The following is a 22,021-nucleotide window of genomic DNA, read 5'->3' as shown; positions in this document are numbered from 1 at the left end:
TCTCTAATGATAGAATCTGCCAGGATGTTCTCTAATGATAGAATCTGCCAGGATGTTCTCTAATGATAGAATCTGCCAGGATGTTCTCTAATGATAGAATCTGCCAGGATGTTCTCTAATGATAGAATCTGCCAGGATGTTCTCTAATGATAGAATCTGCCAGGATGTTCTCTAATGATAGAATCTGCCAGGATGTTCTCTAATGATAGAATCTGCCAGGATGTTCTCTAATGATAGAATCTGCCAGGATGTTCTCTAATGATAGAATCTGCCAGGATGTTCTCTAATGATAGAATCTGCCAGGATGTTCTCTAATGATAGAATCTGCCAGGATGTTCTCTAATGATAGAATCTGCCAGGATGTTCTCTAATGATAGAATCTGCCAGGATGTTCTCTAATGATAGAATCTGCCAGGATGTTCTCTAATGATAGAATCTGCCAGGATGTTCTCTAATGATAGAATCTGCCAGGATGTTCTCTAATGATAGAATCTGCCAGGATGTTCTCTAATGATAGAATCTGCCAGGATGTTCTCTAATGATAGAATCTGCCAGGATGTTCTCTAATGATAGAATCTGCCAGGATGTTCTCTAATGATAGAATCTGCCAGGATGTTCTCTAATGATAGAATCTGCCAGGATGTTCTCTAATGATAGAATCTGCCAGGATGTTCTCTAATGATAGAATCTGCCAGGATGTTCTCTAATGATAGAATCTGCCAGGATGTTCTCTAATGATAGAATCTGCCAGGATGTTCTCTAATGATAGAATCTGCCAGGATGTTCTCTAATGATAGAATCTGCCAGGATGTTCTCTAATGATAGAATCTGCCAGGATGTTCTCTAATGATAGAATCTGCCAGGATGTTCTCTAATGATAGAATCTGCCAGGATGTTCTCTAATGATAGAATCTGCCAGGATGTTCTCTAATGATAGAATCTGCCAGGATGTTCTCTAATGATAGAATCTGCCAGGATGTTCTCTAATGATAGAATCTGCCAGGATGTTCTCTAATGATAGAATCTGCCAGGATGTTCTCTAATGATAGAATCTGCCAGGATGTTCTCTAATGATAGAATCTGCCAGGATGTTCTCTAATGATAGAATCTGCCAGGATGTTCTCTAATGATAGAATCTGCCAGGATGTTCTCTAATGATAGAATCTGCCAGGATGTTCTCTAATGATAGAATCTGCCAGGATGTTCTCTAATGATAGAATCTGCCAGGATGTTCTCTAATGATAGAATCTGCCAGGATGTTCTCTAATGATAGAATCTGCCAGGATGTTCTCTAATGATAGAATCTGCCAGGATGTTCTCTAATGATAGAATCTGCCAGGATGTTCTCTAATGATAGAATCTGCCAGGATGTTCTCTAATGATAGAATCTGCCAGGATGTTCTCTAATGATAGAATCTGCCAGGATGTTCTCTAATGATAGAATCTGCCAGGATGTTCTCTAATGATAGAATCTGCCAGGATGTTCTCTAATGATAGAATCTGCCAGGATGTTCTCTAATGATAGAATCTGCCAGGATGTTCTCTAATGATAGAATCTGCCAGGATGTTCTCTAATGATAGAATCTGCCAGGATGTTCTCTAATGATAGAATCTGCCAGGATGTTCTCTAATGATAGAATCTGCCAGGATGTTCTCTAATGATAGAATCTGCCAGGATGTTCTCTAATGATAGAATCTGCCAGGATGTTCTCTAATGATAGAATCTGCCAGGATGTTCTCTAATGATAGAATCTGCCAGGATGTTCTCTAATGATAGAATCTGCCAGGATGTTCTCTAATGATAGAATCTGCCAGGATGTTCTCTAATGATAGAATCTGCCAGGATGTTCTCTAATGATAGAATCTGCCAGGATGTTCTCTAATGATAGAATCTGCCAGGATGTTCTCTAATGATAGAATCTGCCAGGATGTTCTCTAATGATAGAATCTGCCAGGATGTTCTCTAATGATAGAATCTGCCAGGATGTTCTCTAATGATAGAATCTGCCAGGATGTTCTCTAATGATAGAATCTGCCAGGATGTTCTCTAATGATAGAATCTGCCAGGATGTTCTCTAATGATAGAATCTGCCAGGATGTTCTCTAATGATAGAATCTGCCAGGATGTTCTCTAATGATAGAATCTGCCAGGATGTTCTCTAATGATAGAATCTGCCAGGATGTTCTCTAATGATAGAATCTGCCAGGATGTTCTCTAATGATAGAATCTGCCAGGATGTTCTCTAATGATAGAATCTGCCAGGATGTTCTCTAATGATAGAATCTGCCAGGATGTTCTCTAATGATAGAATCTGCCAGGATGTTCTCTAATGATAGAATCTGCCAGGATGTTCTCTAATGATAGAATCTGCCAGGATGTTCTCTAATGATAGAATCTGCCAGGATGTTCTCTAATGATAGAATCTGCCAGGATGTTCTCTAATGATAGAATCTGCCAGGATGTTCTCTAATGATAGAATCTGCCAGGATGTTCTCTAATGATAGAATCTGCCAGGATGTTCTCTAATGATAGAATCTGCCAGGATGTTCTCTAATGATAGAATCTGCCAGGATGTTCTCTAATGATAGAATCTGCCAGGATGTTCTCTAATGATAGAATCTGCCAGGATGTTCTCTAATGATAGAATCTGCCAGGATGTTCTCTAATGATAGAATCTGCCAGGATGTTCTCTAATGATAGAATCTGCCAGGATGTTCTCTAATGATTGGGAAAGCTTGGGGGAGGGGGGGTGGGGGGCGGTATTCATTTATGAAAGCTATGATGACTGAATTTTGAAATTGCATATATGTTTATTCTATACATGTGTATAGTTTTACATTTATGCATTGCTATATTTTAGGTGAGGAGATGACAAAGATGAAATTTCCAGGACCTAATGAGTAAGTGTTTGTTTCACTCATTCTGACAATGCACAGTGCATCATAGTACTGTCACCAGTCATTTAATTTTCATTTTATTTACGTCCTGTTTATCAGAAGAAGCAGCGGTGATCTTCTTGCTTGGGATGCCTATGGTGTTCCATCACTTGAGTCATCTTCCGTCTCATCCTCAAGCTCCACAGGTATTACCCAGTATAATGTACTAACACTGTTTAATGAATATGAGAACAGCTCAAAGCCAACTTGGACCAATATAGGCATCTCTTACTTTTAACGCTTACTTTTAAAAGAATGCCATTAAAGCCAGCTGATTTCTTCTGCAGAGTGTCTCACTTCTTTAATGTTGCCCCAAACTCTGCTTTATAAACCCTTATAGCCTTAATTCTGAATGCCTTAAAACAGAGCTTAGTGGCGTTACAAGTCTAATAGTCCCCAAAAATAGCAGCCCCCATTAATGTAAGTACTATAGTAACTGTACATTCTTGGTAGTGCCAATTAGAATAAAGTTTTTTTTTATTCAAGATTTTTATTTTTTTGTCCATTTAATCAGTATTTGGAATATCTATCCACACTTAATATGTAAGAAAGCTAAAGTTAGCCTAAATTTGTGGGCGTCTTTAAATCTCCCTGAATTCTGTTCACATTTGTGTATTGCACCTTGCCCCATGCTCCTATTTCTCTCTCTGTCTAATATTTGCTTCCTCCTCTTAACCACCCAATTGACCTTTAAAAGGAGCGAAGTGACGCCTTTCTTACCCATGTTTATATTTTTATGAAATGTGTGATGTCTTGATTATTTCTCCAAAATGCTTTCTTTACACTGGAGCAGAGAGGTTCAGCTTGCAGAGGATCATTCATTCATTTATTGACATCATAGTATGCGCAAAAATATGAAATGTCTAAATAAAGAGAATTGAGGCATTTTTAAGAGAGCCGTTTAATTTGCTTCTAGTAGATTGGACTGGGCCTGTTCATTGTAAATAAAATGGTAAGAATTTAGAACATTGCAGAGGACTGTTCCCATCTCTGTTTAAATGTAACAATGTCTGAGAGTGGCAGTGGTGGCTCGTGTGTTTGATTGCATCTTATAAAGGTTTTTGCCTTGTAAATATGTTGGGCAATACACATTGACGTACTAAAGGGGAACCGTCACTTTGCTGGAATTAAATCATCCATCGAAAAAATCACCTATCACTTGCATTAGCCCTTTTTTTTGTTTCTTTATTTGTTCTTTAAGATTTAGGCAAGTGATATCAGAATTCAGTTCAGACAAAGCAAGGCCAGGACAGACATGGACAGACATTGCAAATGGACATTGTCCATTTATCCCCTTCTCTGGATGCTGTTTGTGTTGGTTGCCAGGTGCAAAGGACTGAGCTTAGAACAGTGATTAACAGGAAGCTAAGACGGAGGCGTTCTATTAAAGGATGAAGAATTGGGGATTTCTGATTTTATTTTTTATTTTCCACACCTCATAAATACATATTTATTTAAGCATAATTTTAAAAACCCAGGGAAGTGATAGTTCCACTTAAAATGTTGTCTTGTCCTAAGATACGTGTGGAGGTGTTTATCCATATTGCATTGATTTACACTAGCTCCCAAGATATTTGCGTGGGATTAGATACTTGATACTGCCATTTGGTATCCGAATGTAGTTATATCTAGAAAGTGGTAACATTGTGACACATCAAAAAAATAATAGTTTTATTAGCTAAAAGTTGCACAAAATCAGCACAGGGTGAACAGTGTAAACATGCTGAGCAGTTATTACCAGTAGTTAATGATGTCCAGAAATGAATGAAGAAATATGCTCAGCCCTCTCATTAAACAATTCCTCTACATGGGTTTTGTGAAACAATATGAAGACAAGTTTAACTAAACAGAGATATGACTGGCAGGTTTCCACTGGCTGCTTCTAGTTTTCAAAATATTTTCTAAGCACTGTATACTGTGCTGATTAACACCTAGAACTCTATACTGAAAAAGCAAACATTTCTATACACATTGAATTTGTATGGTCTCCATCTGTGGCTGTTACCTTGACTTTATTATACGACTGTTTATTCTTATATTGGGTGCCATGAGCGACTGCCCATCCTGCCCTAAAATGATGAAGCAGCATCCCATAATTCCTAGCAGGTACTCGCATGCTTGGAATTGTGGGACGCTGTTCATGTCACATGGGGCATCCTGGTTGCGTTTGTAGTTGACCTGTCCATTTCAGGGCATCCTGCTGGCTGAGGTAGAAACAATTTTCAGGTATATTCGTCATTCAATCTAAGCATTTGCTGACGTTTCACCAGCACAATGTATAGTCTAGAGCAGGGCTAGCCAACTTTCAGCGCTCCAGATGTTGTGGACGACATCTCCCTAAATGTTCTTACAGCCCTAATTCTGGTAAAGAATCAGGGGATATGTAGTCCACAACATCTGAAGTGCCAAAGATTACCTACCCCTGGAATAGAGGTTTTCATACCTTAGGGGAAAAGGGTTACAGATTTACTTTTAGAGATAGCAAATTCCAGGACTGACCTGTTGGTTTTGGATATGAGAATAAATAGGTGGAGCATTCACTTTAAAGCTGCTGCTTAGATCTTAGACATATGGTGGCCACGGGAAATTTGCTGGTGGTTTAAACTTCTACCGCATGTAAGATTGGCCAGGGTACTGGCGGGAACATTTGAAAAATAGATTACTTGGTAACTCAGGGAGGCAGGCAAGGATAAACTGCAGTTGGATGTAACTTGAATGCTTTTAGTTCCTTCTTGGGGAATGTGTTCTGCAAACTTGATACAATATATATATTTTTGTTTTTCCCAATCGAGCCCCCAGATCAGAAAAACAGCTTGGAAATGTTGGCTGCTTGTTTCCCTCAAATTGTGCTACTTTTAGTAAGTTGTCAGGCTGATTTTAGAGCATAGTCTGGCCAAAGTGAATATTTAAGGTGATAAATCTCAGCCATTGGGTATCATAAAAACCATTCCATTGGTCAGCTGTACTAAAAAGATGCGTTAATGTATCTTCAGTCCTGTCTGAGATTGCTTTATACAAACGACCTTTGACATTTTTCCCCATTTTCCTTTAGCTGCACTAGAAGAGCAATTATGGGGCTCTTGTCTTTCTCCCACAATCTTACCATCAAGTGCTATTTCTGAATTCTCATTTGACTTCTTCTCAAGTCCTGACTCTGGAGATACTACACAGTCAGACTGTGGCAGCAATTTTATGCACAGTTTTGGCACGATGAAGCCTCGAGTTGAGAACTCACAGTCTACCTCCTCACATTCTCAAAGGCAGTGGGCTTCCTTTTATGAGAATGCTAAACAAGTTAACAGAAACCGCAAAAGACTACAGAGATACCATAGTCACTTTGAAAAGACTGATAATGTGAGATACTTTTTATCTGAAAGGGCTCTGAAAAACTGTGCCTTTGATGACAGAGGCATCTACAATGCCAACTATTGCTCTGATAATGTGTTCCTTGAAGAGAACTCAAATACCTCAGAACCGTCTTCATCTTTCAACTGCAGCCTAGTATCTGCAATTCATGTAACCGATGGTATGAAACGCATGCATTGTACTGGTTTGTTGTGAATCATAGTCCCAGGAAAGTGACTTTGGTGTGAGTCCTCTGTTGACACACAATGCTTGCAGTGCCTGACCCCTGGCAGTCTACTTGCATCCGACTGTTAATATTGTTTGCGTTCATGCAGTTCTATTTGTATCCTCAACCTTTTCAGAGTGAAATTCATTTGTTGTGGTTGTGATTAATTTGGTTTTATTTATCCCTATGATTTCAAATTGTGGTGTTGTCCCTTTTTGCACCTCAAAGGGAGTTTGATTTGTGAAAGTGTGTGTATGTATCCATATATTCACTGTCTGTGAATTTATTTGTGTAGGAGTGTCCTGGTGCATGTATATTGGATGTAACCTCCCCGTCTTGCATTACGATATCCTATTTCTTTATAACCAAATTATGTCAATACTCGTTGCATGATTTATGAAAATAAAATGCTCACAGCTTCGATGCTGCTTAGCTAAGTTGACTACAAATGTCATTAATTCCAACATAATGGACATCATTAGGCTTAAGAATCAGTTGTTTCTGAAATACATATCCCATGAGTCTCAGCCCTCCTTTAGACTGTTAATGTACAAATATCAGCAGTGTTCCAAGCCGCCATACTGCGGTAATCTACTAGAAATCATTTTGCTCAATATCGCGAATGATGTGTAGGTCATCATGCAGTCAAACGGCATAACGTTACGTCTTAGATAGAAAATGTAAATTAATTTCTTACTAATTTTCTTTTTTCTGGACTCTGTAAATTAGAGATTTGAGAAGTGCCCATTTAAGATTAACACCTTACAGGCCAATCAAGGTCCATGACATTATAATAAACTGGTTTTAAAGGGTTAGTCCAAGTTTCATAGCCACTACTGCCCACATATGTTAGTAGTTATGATGCAATGAGTACCCTGGCACAGCTCCTGGGTATGGCAGGCTGACCAACATCTGGCTTTTCTAGCGCTGCACAAACTAGAGGGCTATCACGCCAATCATCCATCAGCTAAGAGTCCTGGCTGACTAATGCTGCAGGAAGTAGAATTACACCTCCGATAACTACACACAGACAGACTCCATGCACCACTTCAAAGCCCTGTGGTAATGGTGCTTGAAGTATGATATACTTCTATATTTAAAATTTCCCAGTATCCTAAATAGCATTTTCTTTTTATGTCTGTATTAAACATGGACTAAATGTGTTATTTCACCATCTATGGGAGTAATCCATATTTGTAAGTAATCCATAAATCTTGGCTAAAAATGGTCACCGTATGTATCATTAACACATTGTTCACTCTCACAGTGTCGCCACCGGCACGACCAACCACGCCGCATTCTGTTAGCACGATTGTACCACCACCGGCACGACCAACCACGCCGCATTCTGTTGGCACGATTGTACCACCACCGAGGCCTGCATCAAGACCAAAGCTTTCTGCTGGGAAACTTGGCGGGATTAATGAACTAGTATGTACTGCTTGTGTATTAACATTTCTCTGTTTGTTTATTTTGTTTGTACATTGCAGACAAGACTTGTCTTATTAGTCTCTTTGATTTCCATCTAAGCTTTTTAATGATTCGTTTAAATATATTTACACCTTTATCCGTTTTGCGAAATTTCAGTGAAATGTAGCAATGCAGCTGTTGGAGTTGACTGATTTGAGTGGTTGAACTGTTTATCAAAATGTTTGTTCCAAGTCTATTGCTACTTCTGGTTTTTACCAAAGCCATTACTAAATGCACAGTGCCAACCCTTTCCATCTGTCAGGGTGCAAAACATTCCCTTTGCCCTTTCAGCTGGCTAAGCACCATGGGAAATGTAGTTCGAAACATCTGAGCTGCCAAGGTTAGCCCTCACTGCACTTAACACACAGCTCAGTGAATAAACTTGCAGAGAACTTTCCTTGTCATATACTGACAAAATATTTAAACGCTTTCCTGATATTACAAAGCATTTTGTTTTAATATATGATATATCCAAGTAGCAAAAAGCCATTACTGGAATAATAAAGTTATATCGCTCACCTATACTCCAGCTCTCTGTACGTTAGTTGACACGGTTAAAATTAAGCTACAGAAGCCATAGCCCAGACTCTAAATGTGAGAATTTATCCAATGGGAAATGTATGAAAGACGTCTGTACATGTTTATCCCTATAGCACAGTTTAGTTCTTCATGTTTAAAAAAAATTAAATAAAAATTAGAGCTGAACAATTTCACAAATACATACTGAGTGCCCACTTTATTGGGTATGGATGTACACCTGTTTTTTAGTGTCAGTACCTTCAAAAGCCACTGCCTCCCTGAGTATGGTTACCAGCTGTGTGTATCCTTTTATGGTACAGTCTACCCTTTTATTCCAATAAGAGAACCCACACGAGAGGGCAGAACCACCGTATTAGCAATGTAGATTGTAGGATATTGAGAAAATCTAAATAAACTGGAGCGCTGTGAGGGACTTTACTGGGTAAGTACCACTGGATAATTTGGTTAACATGTTGCAAGAGAAAACTGGATCAAGTCAAACATTGTGTTAATAATAACACCCAAAATCAGCCCAGCTACAGGTGAAGCCAACTTGCCCTCTAGCCTATGCCTATGGACTGAAAGTCTCCTTCACAACCCGTCATCACTACATGGTCCCCCCCCCCCCCCCCCCCCCCGGGTGCCCAGGCCCCCTGAAAGTCTGCAGTAAGCCTTTCCAGAGGGGTTTCCCGGTCGTCACCCGGAACTAGGCTATGCATTGGTGTGCGCCTGCACACTCTGCCTCCCGACATGGAGGAAACAGGGCTCGGCGCCTGCAGGCACAGGTCAAGGTCGGAATCATGCAAAAAAAAAAGTGGAAAAGAGCCCAGAAGCTATTAACCTCAAGAGTGGAGAGTTATGTAATTCGGATTAGACACCTTCCCTAAATAGGGGTATATCAGTCCTATCATAGAGTTAGGATAGTAGTGTTGTCCAGTTGATCTCAAGGCATATACAAAAGAAAAAAACAGGGGGGAACACAGCATAAATCTGTAATATTAAATTATAATGTGAAAAAGCTTTGGAGTGTCAACTCACATGTAGAAGAGCCTTAAACAGGACAGGCTCAAATCTCATCACCATTAATGACGTCTGGTGGCACTTTACCCTTTAGGTCACGATAAATTTCCTCAGAGAAAGAGACAAAAGCAACACAGCAGGAAACACCTCTGTGGTCATGGTGTTTTTTTGCATGGTTTTGGTGGGTGAGAGAGATCCCACTAGAGTATTGTAGCGTATCTTTATTTGATACTATTCATATTTGAAGCGCCTCCATCACACAGTCTTTCGTATATATTTCAAGGTCGGGAATCGGCCGCCTCCCCTTCCTTCAGACCGCAGGTGCGTCTGTCAGGCGTCGGTTGTAAGCAGGATTAAGCCTAATAGTTGTCAGGGTGTGCCCCAGGGTAGAGACAAGAGGCGGCCAACAATTGAACAGTAAGAGTCCAACTTTAGGCCCAAGATTACGTTTCCCCTGGGGAGCTCCCTATACAATGCTGCTTTTAATGAGTCTGAATAAAAGTAAACTCTCCCCCACAAAAAAAATTCAAGTGCCTTATGGAGCCGACTTTGTTTTGCCATTTACAGTCATAAGAGCCCCGTTCAGAACGTGGGAGAAAAAAAATGGGAGATTTAAAATCAAAGGGGTGTTCTAAATGTATCTACAATCATTAAAAAATTTGAAATTCGAGCTGCAAGAATTGCAAACAATAATAACTAGTCAGTGGAGTTTAACTTGTGGTGAATTGAAAGCTGAATTGAGAAACTTTGAGAAAAAAAAATCTCCAGCTATGCTATAGTTGCAGGTCTGCATTTTATGTCTAAACTTTACATTTCGGGGTTCTACTCGCCCCAACTTAGCGTTCAGTGAACAAACTCCATAGTTTTCATCAGCCACAATTGTTAGATGTGTGCTTGTAATGCTCATATGCCATCGAACCATTCTATTTTTTGTCAGTAAATAATCACATTTTATGTTCTATTGTTTTTTGTTTTTAAGCCACGGCCGTTCAGCCCTCCAGTAACATCTAACACTAGTCCACCTCCCTCTGCTTCCTTACCTCGCGCTGAAAGCTCCTCTTCAATATCGTCTTCTGCTTCGATCAGTGCAGCAAATACTCCCACCTTCGGTAAGTGCTGTGTTTATGCATACCTCCTAAATCCATCTGCCCCCGATTTCAATCCTAACCTTTCATTCCATACATGGCCTGTATGTGCGTTTAACAGAGCTTCACAGCACATAATACAGCCTTTGCAAATATGATCCTTTGATCGATCAATTGGTAGTGACATTACCAAAAAGGTTTGCACCCTGGTAACACCCCTAATATGAAAATATCACTCTTGAGCCATGTCAATACATACCATATAGGTCCCTTATTTCATCTCTGTATAGCTATATACATTTTAAATTGGTGCCACATATAAAACAACATGCTTGTTTTTGTTTTAATAGTTTGATTAAGCTGCCATATTTTGTTGCTTTCCTCTTACTGATTAATTTAATAGTTTGATTAAGCTGCCATATTGTGTTGCTTCTTAACATTAATTTAGATATTCCACGGAGCGATTATGTCACACTGCATTCCATTGCCTTAACTCGGGATAGTTTAGTTCCCTCTCATCTCAATTTGTAGATTGACAACCAGGGGCAGTTGTGTCTATAATGATAGTATCGTGAAATTAGCAAAACTCATTGGCAGGTCATATTCCATGGAACGATTTGCATGACAACATGGTGGCAGGCTCATAATCCAAAGCCAGAAAACCGAGCAGTTAGCTTTCATATTAATGTTTGTGAATCTGTAGAGTATTTACTAATACGATTAGAAGTGTTGAGAATTGACTGAAGAACTGGAACCTTTTGACAAAAAATTCTAAATTTGTAAAATTCCCATATTCAGTCATTTTTCAAGCTTAGCTGCTTTGGCCTATAATTTCTAATTTCCTGGTCCGTGCTCCACAATTCTTTTTATTTATTTTTTTAAAGTTAATAACCTCATATGTTTGTGGTCCTATAAAGCCATATTATTTATGTTCTTACATAGAAGAAGTGATTACAATCTGCATGTGTATTTGCTCTTACAGCACTTGTCATTGCTGAATTAATTGACATAGATTCCAATCAAAGAATTCTCCTGACTGTCAATTTTTTTGAGTGCTACATTTAGCACTTTAATTAGTAGATATGATTATTATACTGAAATGATTAACCAGTCCATGCAGTTGTTACACAACATTTATTACATGTGGAATAACAAATATTAAAAGGAAACTTTAGTGCCAGGAAAACAAAGTTGTTTGCCTAGCTCCTAGCACTACAGTTTCCACCTCCCTCGGGCCCCCCACCACTGTGGTGCAGAAGGGACTAAAAACCCCTTCGGTCACTTACTTCAGTCCAGTGCCAATGTCCCTCGGCGCTAGCTCGGGTCCGCCTTCACTGATGTCGGCAGGGGAGACCTAAAGTGCATGCGTGGCAATGGCCGGCTCGCATAGGGTTTTGCATGACGCTGGAACAAAAGTTGCCCAATGGCCCAGAAGTCCCTCCAGTGGCTGTTTGATAGACAACCACTTGAGGTGGAATTTCTTAAAAACTGAAATAATTATCTTTGCTGGGTTAATGAACCTGGGACTATGCACTCAGACCACTTCAATGAGCTCAAGTGTCCCTTAAGGGTGATCTTTCCCATCGAAATTTATTGATGCTGGTCATTTTATGTTTTAGGTATATCCCGAGGGCCCAGTCCTGTCACCCTTGGAAATCAAGACACCCTGCCTGTTGCAGTTGCCTTCTCGGAGTCTGTGAATGCCTACTTTAAGGGAGCGGACCCGTCAAAGTTAGTTTAAAACCTTTTTTTTGTTGTTTTTTTTTAATATTCAAGTAGTAATTTGTATTCTAGTGCTTGCAAACATGACTTGGTGTTACTTTTAAAGTTTATAATCTTTTTTATCTATATATGATCCCAGTGAAATTGCTGGCAGATGTATTTTTTTTAAAGACTTCTTTAAGAAAAGCTATGTGGATCCATTCATTATAAAAGACCCCCTGTGACTTCATGGCAGTACTTGATGGGAAATGCTGAAGAATAAGTTAATGCTAAACTTTCATGTGATTATTATGTCTGTTTTAGATGCATTGTGAAGATAATTGGTGATATGACCGTGTCCTTTCCAAGTGGAATAATTAAAGTTTTCACAAACAACCCCTCTCCAGCTGTACTTTGCTTCAGGTTAAAAAACACCAGCAAACTTGAACAGATCTTGCCAAACACGCAACTTCTATACAGGTAAGTATTCCGTTCAACCCACAAACAGATTATAAGCATTCAGAACATTATTTTAAATTGCATCTGAAATCAGTTAGTCTCTATTAAATTGTATTGTATTAGTTGTATGCTATAACCTCCTATTACATATGTTTATTAAACACATTTTGCAGGTCAGAGGTTATTTAGAAAAACATGAAATTTATATTTGCTACTTTTTGATTGTATTTTTTTTTTGAGGATATTCCATAAGTAATCATTTAATCAAAGTGTGGGTATACATTTTAAAATAAATAAAATAAACCATGGTGCGCAAAACAAAATATTACAAGCGTACTATGTGTATATATACTTTCTTATATATTTCTAACCTTGAGCATGAAAACATGGAAATCACAAACGCAAAAAAAAAAAAATTGAAATCAGAATAGCACTCACCAACAGAGTGGATGAAGTACCACTCAAAACTATCTCACTAAGGGAGGATCAGTGCCTTGTGAGTGCTGTATCCAAATCTTTATTTCCTGGAAGGACTCGCCACATGCCTAGGTTTCCACTTTACAGCATATATTTCGATGTTTGGTTAAAAACAATATAAGGTAAAGGCATTCGTGGCTCTCTCGAGCGAAATACACAGTCTTTGTTGGCTCAGACATTCCTCCGAATTTACTCCAAGATGTCTTGTACTTTTGACCAGAGTATCTATTGATCTTCTGCTTCTGGGTACTGCCCTGGTGTGTGACATTAACACATACTGCTCCGCCTCTTGGAGCTACTTCAAGCGCATATGTATATTCCTTCCATTCACTTATATGCGTGCACAGTGCTGTCACGGCTTGTCATAAAGAATCTTTTTGCAGGGCAAACCCATTGGTGAATCGTGGTGAGCACCCTAGGAGCCCAGTACACCTCTATGAGTAGTGTTGGGCCGTCATTCTGGAGGTACACTTCCAAAATAACATCATGTGGAGAGTGTCAGAGCAGGAGGAAGACTCCATGCTAGAGAGAAGATGAAAGGGGGCAAAAACGAACTATGAATAGGCATCCTATAGTGTTGGGAATAATGATTTGCATTCCTAACGCTTTAGGTATAAAGTTATATATTAAGCCTGTTCTGATGCTTTACCGTTGTGTTATCTGTGCTCGTTTTCGCAGCTAAGTATTGAAAATATTTCATGTATAATACTGCTGACTTTGTGAATTTATTTGTGCTATGCAGTGCGATTGGTAGAGGATAATTTGAGCAGTCTCCAGCCAGTCCTATGTTCTGTAAACAGCCTAGACACAAGTGTATTTGCTGAAAGAATGTTTTCACAGACATGGTTTAGAAGAATACTCTTTGATTTTATATTTGTTTTATAAATATATCACCAATCGTTCCAAACACCTTAATAATCTGTTTGATGCCATATTTTAAAATCGAGGGTGGTTTTACTCAGACATGTGGATACATGTGTATTAATATCTAATACCATAAACTGTTGACAGCGATCCATCTCAGAGCGACAACAATTGTAAAGATTTCTGGATGAATATGCAAGCTGTCACTTCCTACCTCAAGAAGATGTCTGAACAAAACCCATCAGCCTCATACTATAATGTAGATATATTAAAATATCAGGTAAGTGTAACTCAGGGATTCATACTACATAGTTGGTTATTTGAAGCCTCTGTTCAAGAGTGTGAATTCTAAGTGACTACAGAACAAAACGCAAGAGAGTGTTCTGTTATCTAGACACCTATTCTAAGTTGCCCATTGTGTCCCCATGTCCTGCGCTCCCACATGTAAGAATTCTTTATTGAAGATGTCCATTTTTAGAATAAAAACTAATGTGTTCTGACACTCTCTTCTGTCCATGAATTGTCCTTACATTAAACTACACCATCTTTATCTGTGTGCTTTTGCCTTTTTAGGCTTCATATGTACAATTATTGATCCAACTTTGCTGTATTACTTGACTCGAATTTGGTATATAGCCTTCTGACGCCATGTTTGTTCTTTGTAGGTTACTTCAAATGGGATCCAATCCACTCCACTAAATCTTGCTACTTATTGGAAGTGTACCTCCGACACTACCGATGTGAGGTTAGATTACAAGTTTAACCCGGAGTCGATGGCTCTACCATGTCCACTGTCTAATATACAGGTCGTGGTTCCAATTGATGGAGGAGTAACCAACATGCAGTCATTACCCTCTGCAGTATGGTGAGCACAAGAGTTGTTTAAAATCTTCATTGTTTTCTTATGTTGCATTTGTAGTCATTTTAAAAAAATTACATAATGGCAAGGTAATCACTATGGGATATAATGTGTTTTCAAATAACATTTTTACTGTTACCATCCAAGTAAGAATTTATGCACATTTTAATTTTTTTATATTCTGCATATTTCTTGTATCATAAAGTAAAGAGTCACTCTGAGCACCGTAAACTGCTGTAGCTCTTTGTAGTTCCTATTGTGCAATGAGTGTTTGGATGCCAGGTTTCCTGCGAACCAGCAACAATCTGTCTGTCATTGCCATCAAAAGTTGGAATGCTAACATGGAAGCTCACTCCCTCATTGGTAAAGGAAGAGCCAGAGCAGAGGGCATGGACTGTGAGTGCCAGGAGAACATCGTTTTTGTCAAACCAATTTCAAGCTTCCAGTTTAACACAAACCGAGATAGCACCATCCAAATACTTATTGCAACATAATCACTACATTGGTCGTAGTGTCCTTTAAATAGTTCCTTTTGAGTCTCTCCCCATTTAAACCAACACTAAATGCACCATAACCACTACAGCTGGCTGCCAGTATCTTCTCCAGCAGAATCGTGCCCTATGATGGCACCAGGACACTGCTGTCACACTTTTCCATACAGCATGAACATTCTAGCATGTTTTCTACATTATCCATTTGTTTTATTCCTTCTCCATGACTACTGCCAAACCTCCACCTCAAAACAATTCACGGATCCCTTTTGGTCTGTTCCTTCTGTCTCCTCCCCTTCTCCTGTTATAATCTAACATAATCTGTTATCATCATCCTGTCATCACCTGTTGGAATTCTCCTTGCATTCAGCATGCACCAAGTGATTTCGTGAGTTCGTCACTTGAGTGTTTTTTGGGGGGGGATCTATATTGGCAACAGGTAAATGTAAAAGCTTGGGCTTGAGTTTCTTCAACCCTAATGTCTGTATTACAGTGAAAAATGATGGAAATTCTTATCTATAAGACAAAAAAAGTGACATAGGTGTTCTAATAGGATTGGTTTCTGTTTGTTTGACTTCTAGGAATGCAGAGCAAATGAAGGCATTCTGGAAGATATCAGGAATTTCAGAAAAGTCTGAAAATGGAGGCAAGTGCCAAACCCATTATAAATACTTTGTAAATAATGCTGTGCCCTAGGAGAGTTATGAAGAAATATCATTCTACGGTGACGTCATGTTTTAAAAAATTCTAGTAAAGTACTTTGACAGCTATGGTTTTATCTCACAAAACTAGCAGAATGGATAAGCTATTCAAAATGTAATTGCCTTTACAAGTAAGAAAAAAAACACTGTGATACATATTGTACTTTGAACAATTCCTAATCTCCGTGAGCAGGAGAAAACCACACGGTCACTGTTCTATATTTATTTCCCTGAGTCCTGCGTGAGGATTGAACTTGGCTCATGTATTACAGAAATATGCCGGACTTGATTTCCTTTTATAAAATGGTTGTAAAGAAAGCAAGACATTTTCTGTGTGTGATGTCCTTACCCTTTGATCATGATTTCTATAAGCTTTTTCAAACCACGTTAGACATAAAGGAATAAGAATTTGTCCCATAGATGGTTGGCACCACCATGGGCTTCTGCCAGCAGTGGTCAGAGCATTATGGGAAATGTAATACGAATGTAGATGTTGGCCCACTTCCTTGTTGGTCTGCAGCTAAAGGGGCTACAGAATCTGACATGAGATTAGTAATTCTATTGATACAGAGTGACCGTCATGTGTTTGACATAACAAATACAAATATTTGTATGCTACCATAGTAAGTAGTAGGGAAATTACTAGTGAGAGAAGTCGCAGAAAACAAATAAAATGATAACGTACTTAAAATGGAATGATAGACACATGGCGTATCTTTTAACATGTCTTACATTGTCTTGTAGGTTCTGGATCCCTTAGGGCAAAGTTTGAACTTTCAGAGGGCCCAAGTAAACCAAGCACACTTGCCGTGCAATTTGTCAGTGATGGTGCTACCTTGTCTGGAGTGGACATTGAACTAGTGGGTACAGGGTATCGTCTTTCCTTAGTAAAAAAGAGATTTGGCACAGGTGAGAGGACTTTAAGTGTTAGTATCATATTTTGTACCATTTTGACTTTAAAGCACTGTGGGAGTAAGCTTTGTGGTAACATTCTATATCCTTATAAAAATTATATCCTAACACTCATCCACACAAGTATTTCTATATTCTGGCCATACAAATTCATGAGAACACACGTGTGTACAACATTATGAACAAGCAGTCCACCTCAATACAGAGCCTGCACTAATCTAAAAAACATGCACAAATCTACATGAATTAAAATTAGCTGCTCCACCAATACATACTAAAGAAGAAAGTGATATGAAGCCAATCCAGTCAGTAACAGAGAAGAAATGAAGAGATGAAACAGAGTTCCAGTGTGGCTAATGGCATGGCTTTATCTTTCCAGAAAAAAAAAAGCCATGGTAGCTAGTCATATGAACCTTAAAGGGGCACTCTAAGCACCAAAGCATTCACTTAAAGGACCACTATAGTGCCAGGAAAACATACTCGTTTTCCTGGCACTATAGTGCCCTGAGGGTGCCCCCACCCTCAGGGTCCCCCTCCCGCCGGGCTCTGGAGAGAGGAAGGGGTTAAAATCTTACCTTTCTCCAGCGCCGGGCGGGGAGATCCGCGCGCGCTTTCAGCCAATTCATAGGAAAGCATTTACAATGCTTTCCTATGGACGCTGGCGTCTTCTCACTGTGATTTTCACAGTGAGAAGCACGCAAGCGCCTCTAGCGGCTGTCAATGAGACAGCCACTAGAGGCTCTAGAGGCTGGATTAACCCTCAGTATAAACATAGCAGTTTCTCTATGTTTATAAAAAAAAGGGGGGGGGGGTTAACCCTAGCTGGACCAGGCACCCAGACCACTTCATTAAGCTGAAGTGGTTTGGGTGCCTATAGTGGTCCTTTAATGAAGCAGGTTTGTTGTATAGATCATGTGCCTACTGTCTTACTGTGCCTATAGAAGTTACATCACCTCCTCTGACTGTGACTCACACAACCTCCGTAAAAAAGTTTATTTTTCAATCCGACCATAGAGTATGTTTACTTGAGAAGTTCTTATCTCCTGCTCGATTTATTGAACGTATCATTGTACTGTATTACAGCTCATTGAGCGGTCTGTGATTAGACATCCAGTCACCAAGATTTCATATTCAAGGGAAACCAGCAAAGTGTAAGCGCTATGAAGATAATTAAACACTCAGTTTAGCTGCACTGCACCCCAGTGACACAAAAAAGTACATACAGATACAAACAATATTACCAAAAATCACGCTAAAACTGATGACCGCTAATCTGCAAATAAAAAAAAATATATATATAGTTCAGACTATCTGGACTCCCCATTGTACAGTACATCCAGATAGTCTGCACTATATTTGTTTTTATTTATTTGCAGATTTACGGTCATCACTTTTTGAGCGCTTTTTTGGTAATAAGATTCATATTCACCCAAAGAACACATGCAATACAAATTTACTTTGTGGGTATAGCAAATAAACCATATGTTTTAAATCGAGTGTTCCTTTAAATGGGTGATGCAAATTCTAACCATTTCATCACTTTGTTAATTTTAAGTTAGTTTAATAATGTTTTTTAATTTTTGTCCTTTTTTTTTTCTTCTTCCAGGAAAATATATGGCAGAGTGTTGATTGTGAATGTGAAGTGATGGGTTATAAACAGGACATGTCAATCAGAACTCTTCCAAATGCTGTTTTAATGAGATAAATATATATATTTTTTATTTTTTTTCTTCTAATTTTCGACTTATTAAGAAGGTATTTCTATACTGCTGCCAACTACACGACATAAGAAAATGCACTTTTATGAGTCATTTTGTTGGGATATCTATTTTATAATGTTGTAGCACTGATGTTTTCCACAATTGTCTTTGTAAAAACTCAGCTATTTTTTTTTATGTGTATTTGTACAAACACAAACAGCCCTTTGCGTTGTCAAAAAATTATTTTTATTATTTTTATTTAGCAAATGCAAAATTTGCAAGTGCAATCAACTATAACTAATGTATGATGGTTTATATGTTTTTATATACATGTAGACAGTTGACTTAAGAAAACCATAATTTTAAACTTCTCAATTCTTAATTGCATATAAATATATATGAATTCAATGCAGAAAGGCAGGGTGTTCAGTCACCAGACATCATAACCCGTATCTCATGTTTCCTGATATTCAAAGAATTACTTCGCAAACAGCAGTTTATAAATCTGATGCCGATATCAACCACATGAACTGGCAATACTACTGCTTTAATGAATGAGCAGGACTTTTGTAATGTTTTGTGTCACTGGAGTAATTCTGTACAACATGTGTTTTCGTATGCACCAATGTACATGCCTTTATTTTTAGTATTTTAGTCCCCTTCATCCTAGTTATTGACTCAAATATTTGGTGATAGTTTTGATCTATTTCTAAGTTATTAAGGGCTTATTTGATAAACTGTGGGAAATGTGCAAGATAATTACCACATTTGTGCTCTTAGAAAGGAGATTTATTTTATATTTTTTAAATGTTTTTATATGTTAAATATAGAGAGGAAGTAGAATTTTTTTTTTTTTCTCCAGTAGGAATGTTTGGTTCACATGCACATCGACATCAAAAGATGTCCCTGGGCACGAAGTCACGTTAATTGGTAATACATGGATTTTGTGTAATTGAATTCATTATATTTTATTTTTACAGGAAAAAAGCAGGTTAACATTAATATGCACTGATAAAATAGACATCCTGTAATGCAATCCCACATTGTGGTGTTGTTTTACTAAATAGTGAGTGGACAAGTCCATAAAATTTAAGCCTAAAACAGAGAAAAAAAAATTAACTTTACTTTTTGTGACCTGTGTTTTACAACCCTTTCATCAGCTCACTATGCCTTACTATTTAGGAAATAACTCCCTTAGAATGAGAGTTATAATTCCATCCTACACAATCTTACCTGCTTAATATTTAGTATAATGTCTACCGTAATCTGGTTCCTAGAATCTTTCCTGGAAATTCTAGGATGTAGTGAAACACTATGTAAGGTCATATTTAAATACATTTGGCAGGAAATCTTGCATACAAGAATGCATTTTTTTTAACTTTTATTTTGCTATATGGAGACTAAAGATCCGTGTTCGCTTACCTTTCCTGTAGTCGTAGCGTTTGTTGGAACATGTACTGTACTTGTTTTCTTTTGAGAAGGCAGAGATAAGACATGATAAAATACATGGGGATATTTTTGTCTATTTGTTGAACAAACTTGAGTCCCATAATAGTACCTCCTTGTTGTTCAACAAACGTAATTATCATATTCTCAAAGATGGCTGTAAGCATGTTTTCAGTTTCATTTTAGCAAGAAGTTTACATCCTCTCGAATGTTTGAAGTAGAAGCCATGCCAATATTTAGGCTGGCTCTTTAACAACTCCCAGAATCTCAATATGAGTCCAAAATTGCACATGTAGCATGCATATAAGTGATTATTAATAGTATTGCAGGTCCTGTTTAACAAATTGTTTATATATATATAAAAAAAAATAATAATCATCTTAAACCACTACTTTGTTGACTTTATATTACAATTGCACATCTATAATTATACTAATATGCTTGTGAATATTAATTGCCAATGAAACTTCCACTACTAAGCAATAGTACTGCTTTTTATACATAGTTTTAAAAAGAAAAATCCAATTCAGCAATAAAACATCTACTGGTAACTTTTTTTTTTTTTTTTTTTTTTTTTTTTTTAATAGCAACAAGTTTATAATATACAGTTTTAAAAGCTAAGATGTTCAGGTATCTTTATTGTAATCTGTTTTGCAATCAAACTAGTAGTTATAGTGAAGAAAATGCTTAATTTTGTTTTGATCTATATGGAATTGGCAATTTCATAACGATGCTATTTAAATTACATACAGTGTGTTTTGTAAATTGCAGCACTTTTTACTCTGTCTTCGGTATTAACTATTCTGAAATGTATTGATTAAAATGCGCAGGTTACAATATTGAAGCCATACAGATTTATATGGGAATTTTCACTAGCGACGGAAGGAACTTTAATCTACAGGTTGATGCTGGTATCTGCCAAGTGATTTTTGTTTCTGTGTTTAGTTTTTTTAGCGAGCTGGTTCTTGCTTCTGTATACAAGTGATACCCTTTATAGCTGCCTCCTGTTTAGACAAATTTGTAAACACTGAAAGCTAAAGTTCTTGAGGTTTTATGAAATATTCTTACTTGTAAATGAAAACAAATTTATCGTACAAAAAACCAAGTCTGTAAATATTTTAATTTTTTTCTGTAATGTACATTTTGCAGAATATGTTGTATCTGTAATAAACATGTAATATATATATATATACATACACAAATAATTTACTAAAAAAACACTTGATTTCTGTATTCTTTTATGTGCGTGCGTGCGTGTTGTGGATGGAGGTCAGTTAAATTCAATATGTAGGGACCATTCCCAAAAAGTATAAGTTTTTCCAGACTCTCCAGATGATGCCACTGGACAACAAGTCAGAATATGAGTGGTACATGAGTGGTTCATAGTGGTACATGAGTGGTACTGTGCCCTGGGGATGCAAATAAAAATAAAGGGATCTTTACAGTGGTAGCTTTATAATGTGTGATTAAAACAGATTAAAGAAATGAAAGCTTACTGACAAATATTGGTTTGAAAATAACCACAAAACAGGTTAATTATATTGTATTTTTTGCCTGCACTCTAGCCAATTATATTCCAAGTACCCTGACCTCCACAGCCTGCTATAGTGGTTACGGTGCAAGGAATGTAACTCGATAAACCTTTTAAAAGCAGTTTGACAACTTGCCTGGGTTAGGTCGGGTGCCTGCTGCCACCTGCCATGTTGCTAGAAGCACGTATAAGGAGTTTCCAGTTAGCTTCACTGAGAATAGCCCTGTGTGCTCATTGACTAAAATTGGCAGCCAATGAGCCCACACGGCTGGGCTTAT

The 22,021-nt window shown here is 38.0% G+C and overlaps 1 protein-coding gene across 3 annotated transcripts in view; it reads left to right on the top strand.

The window, feature by feature from the left end:
• FCHO2 (FCH and mu domain containing endocytic adaptor 2) overlaps window positions 1-19,287 on the top strand; it is a 112,241-nt gene extending 92,954 nt beyond the window's left edge. For 2 of the 3 annotated variants that reach the window (XM_063453750.1, XM_063453749.1), the window contains exons 16-27: window positions 2,862-2,901; window positions 2,998-3,083; window positions 5,990-6,463; window positions 7,776-7,939; window positions 10,497-10,626; window positions 12,222-12,333; window positions 12,628-12,783; window positions 14,251-14,383; window positions 14,769-14,968; window positions 16,035-16,099; window positions 16,899-17,063; window positions 18,673-19,287. In XM_063453750.1, coding sequence (XP_063309820.1) covers window positions 2,862-2,901; window positions 2,998-3,083; window positions 5,990-6,463; window positions 7,776-7,939; window positions 10,497-10,626; window positions 12,222-12,333; window positions 12,628-12,783; window positions 14,251-14,383; window positions 14,769-14,968; window positions 16,035-16,099; window positions 16,899-17,063; window positions 18,673-18,695 — 1,748 coding nt within the window. In that variant the 3' untranslated portion in view covers window positions 18,696-19,287. The remainder of the gene's footprint in view (window positions 1-2,861; window positions 2,902-2,997; window positions 3,084-5,989; window positions 6,464-7,775; window positions 7,940-10,496; window positions 10,627-12,221; window positions 12,334-12,627; window positions 12,784-14,250; window positions 14,384-14,768; window positions 14,969-16,034; window positions 16,100-16,898; window positions 17,064-18,672) is intronic. The other variant, XM_063453751.1, reaches the window with a different exon arrangement.
• Window positions 19,288-22,021: the final 2,734 nt, after the last annotated feature.

This window comes from Pelobates fuscus, chromosome 5 (genome assembly GCF_036172605.1).
Source record: "Pelobates fuscus isolate aPelFus1 chromosome 5, aPelFus1.pri, whole genome shotgun sequence".
Classification (NCBI taxonomy): domain Eukaryota; kingdom Metazoa; phylum Chordata; class Amphibia; order Anura; family Pelobatidae; genus Pelobates; species Pelobates fuscus.
Note: the sequence above shows the minus strand (reverse complement) of the source record. Positions and strands in the feature narration are given on the sequence as shown.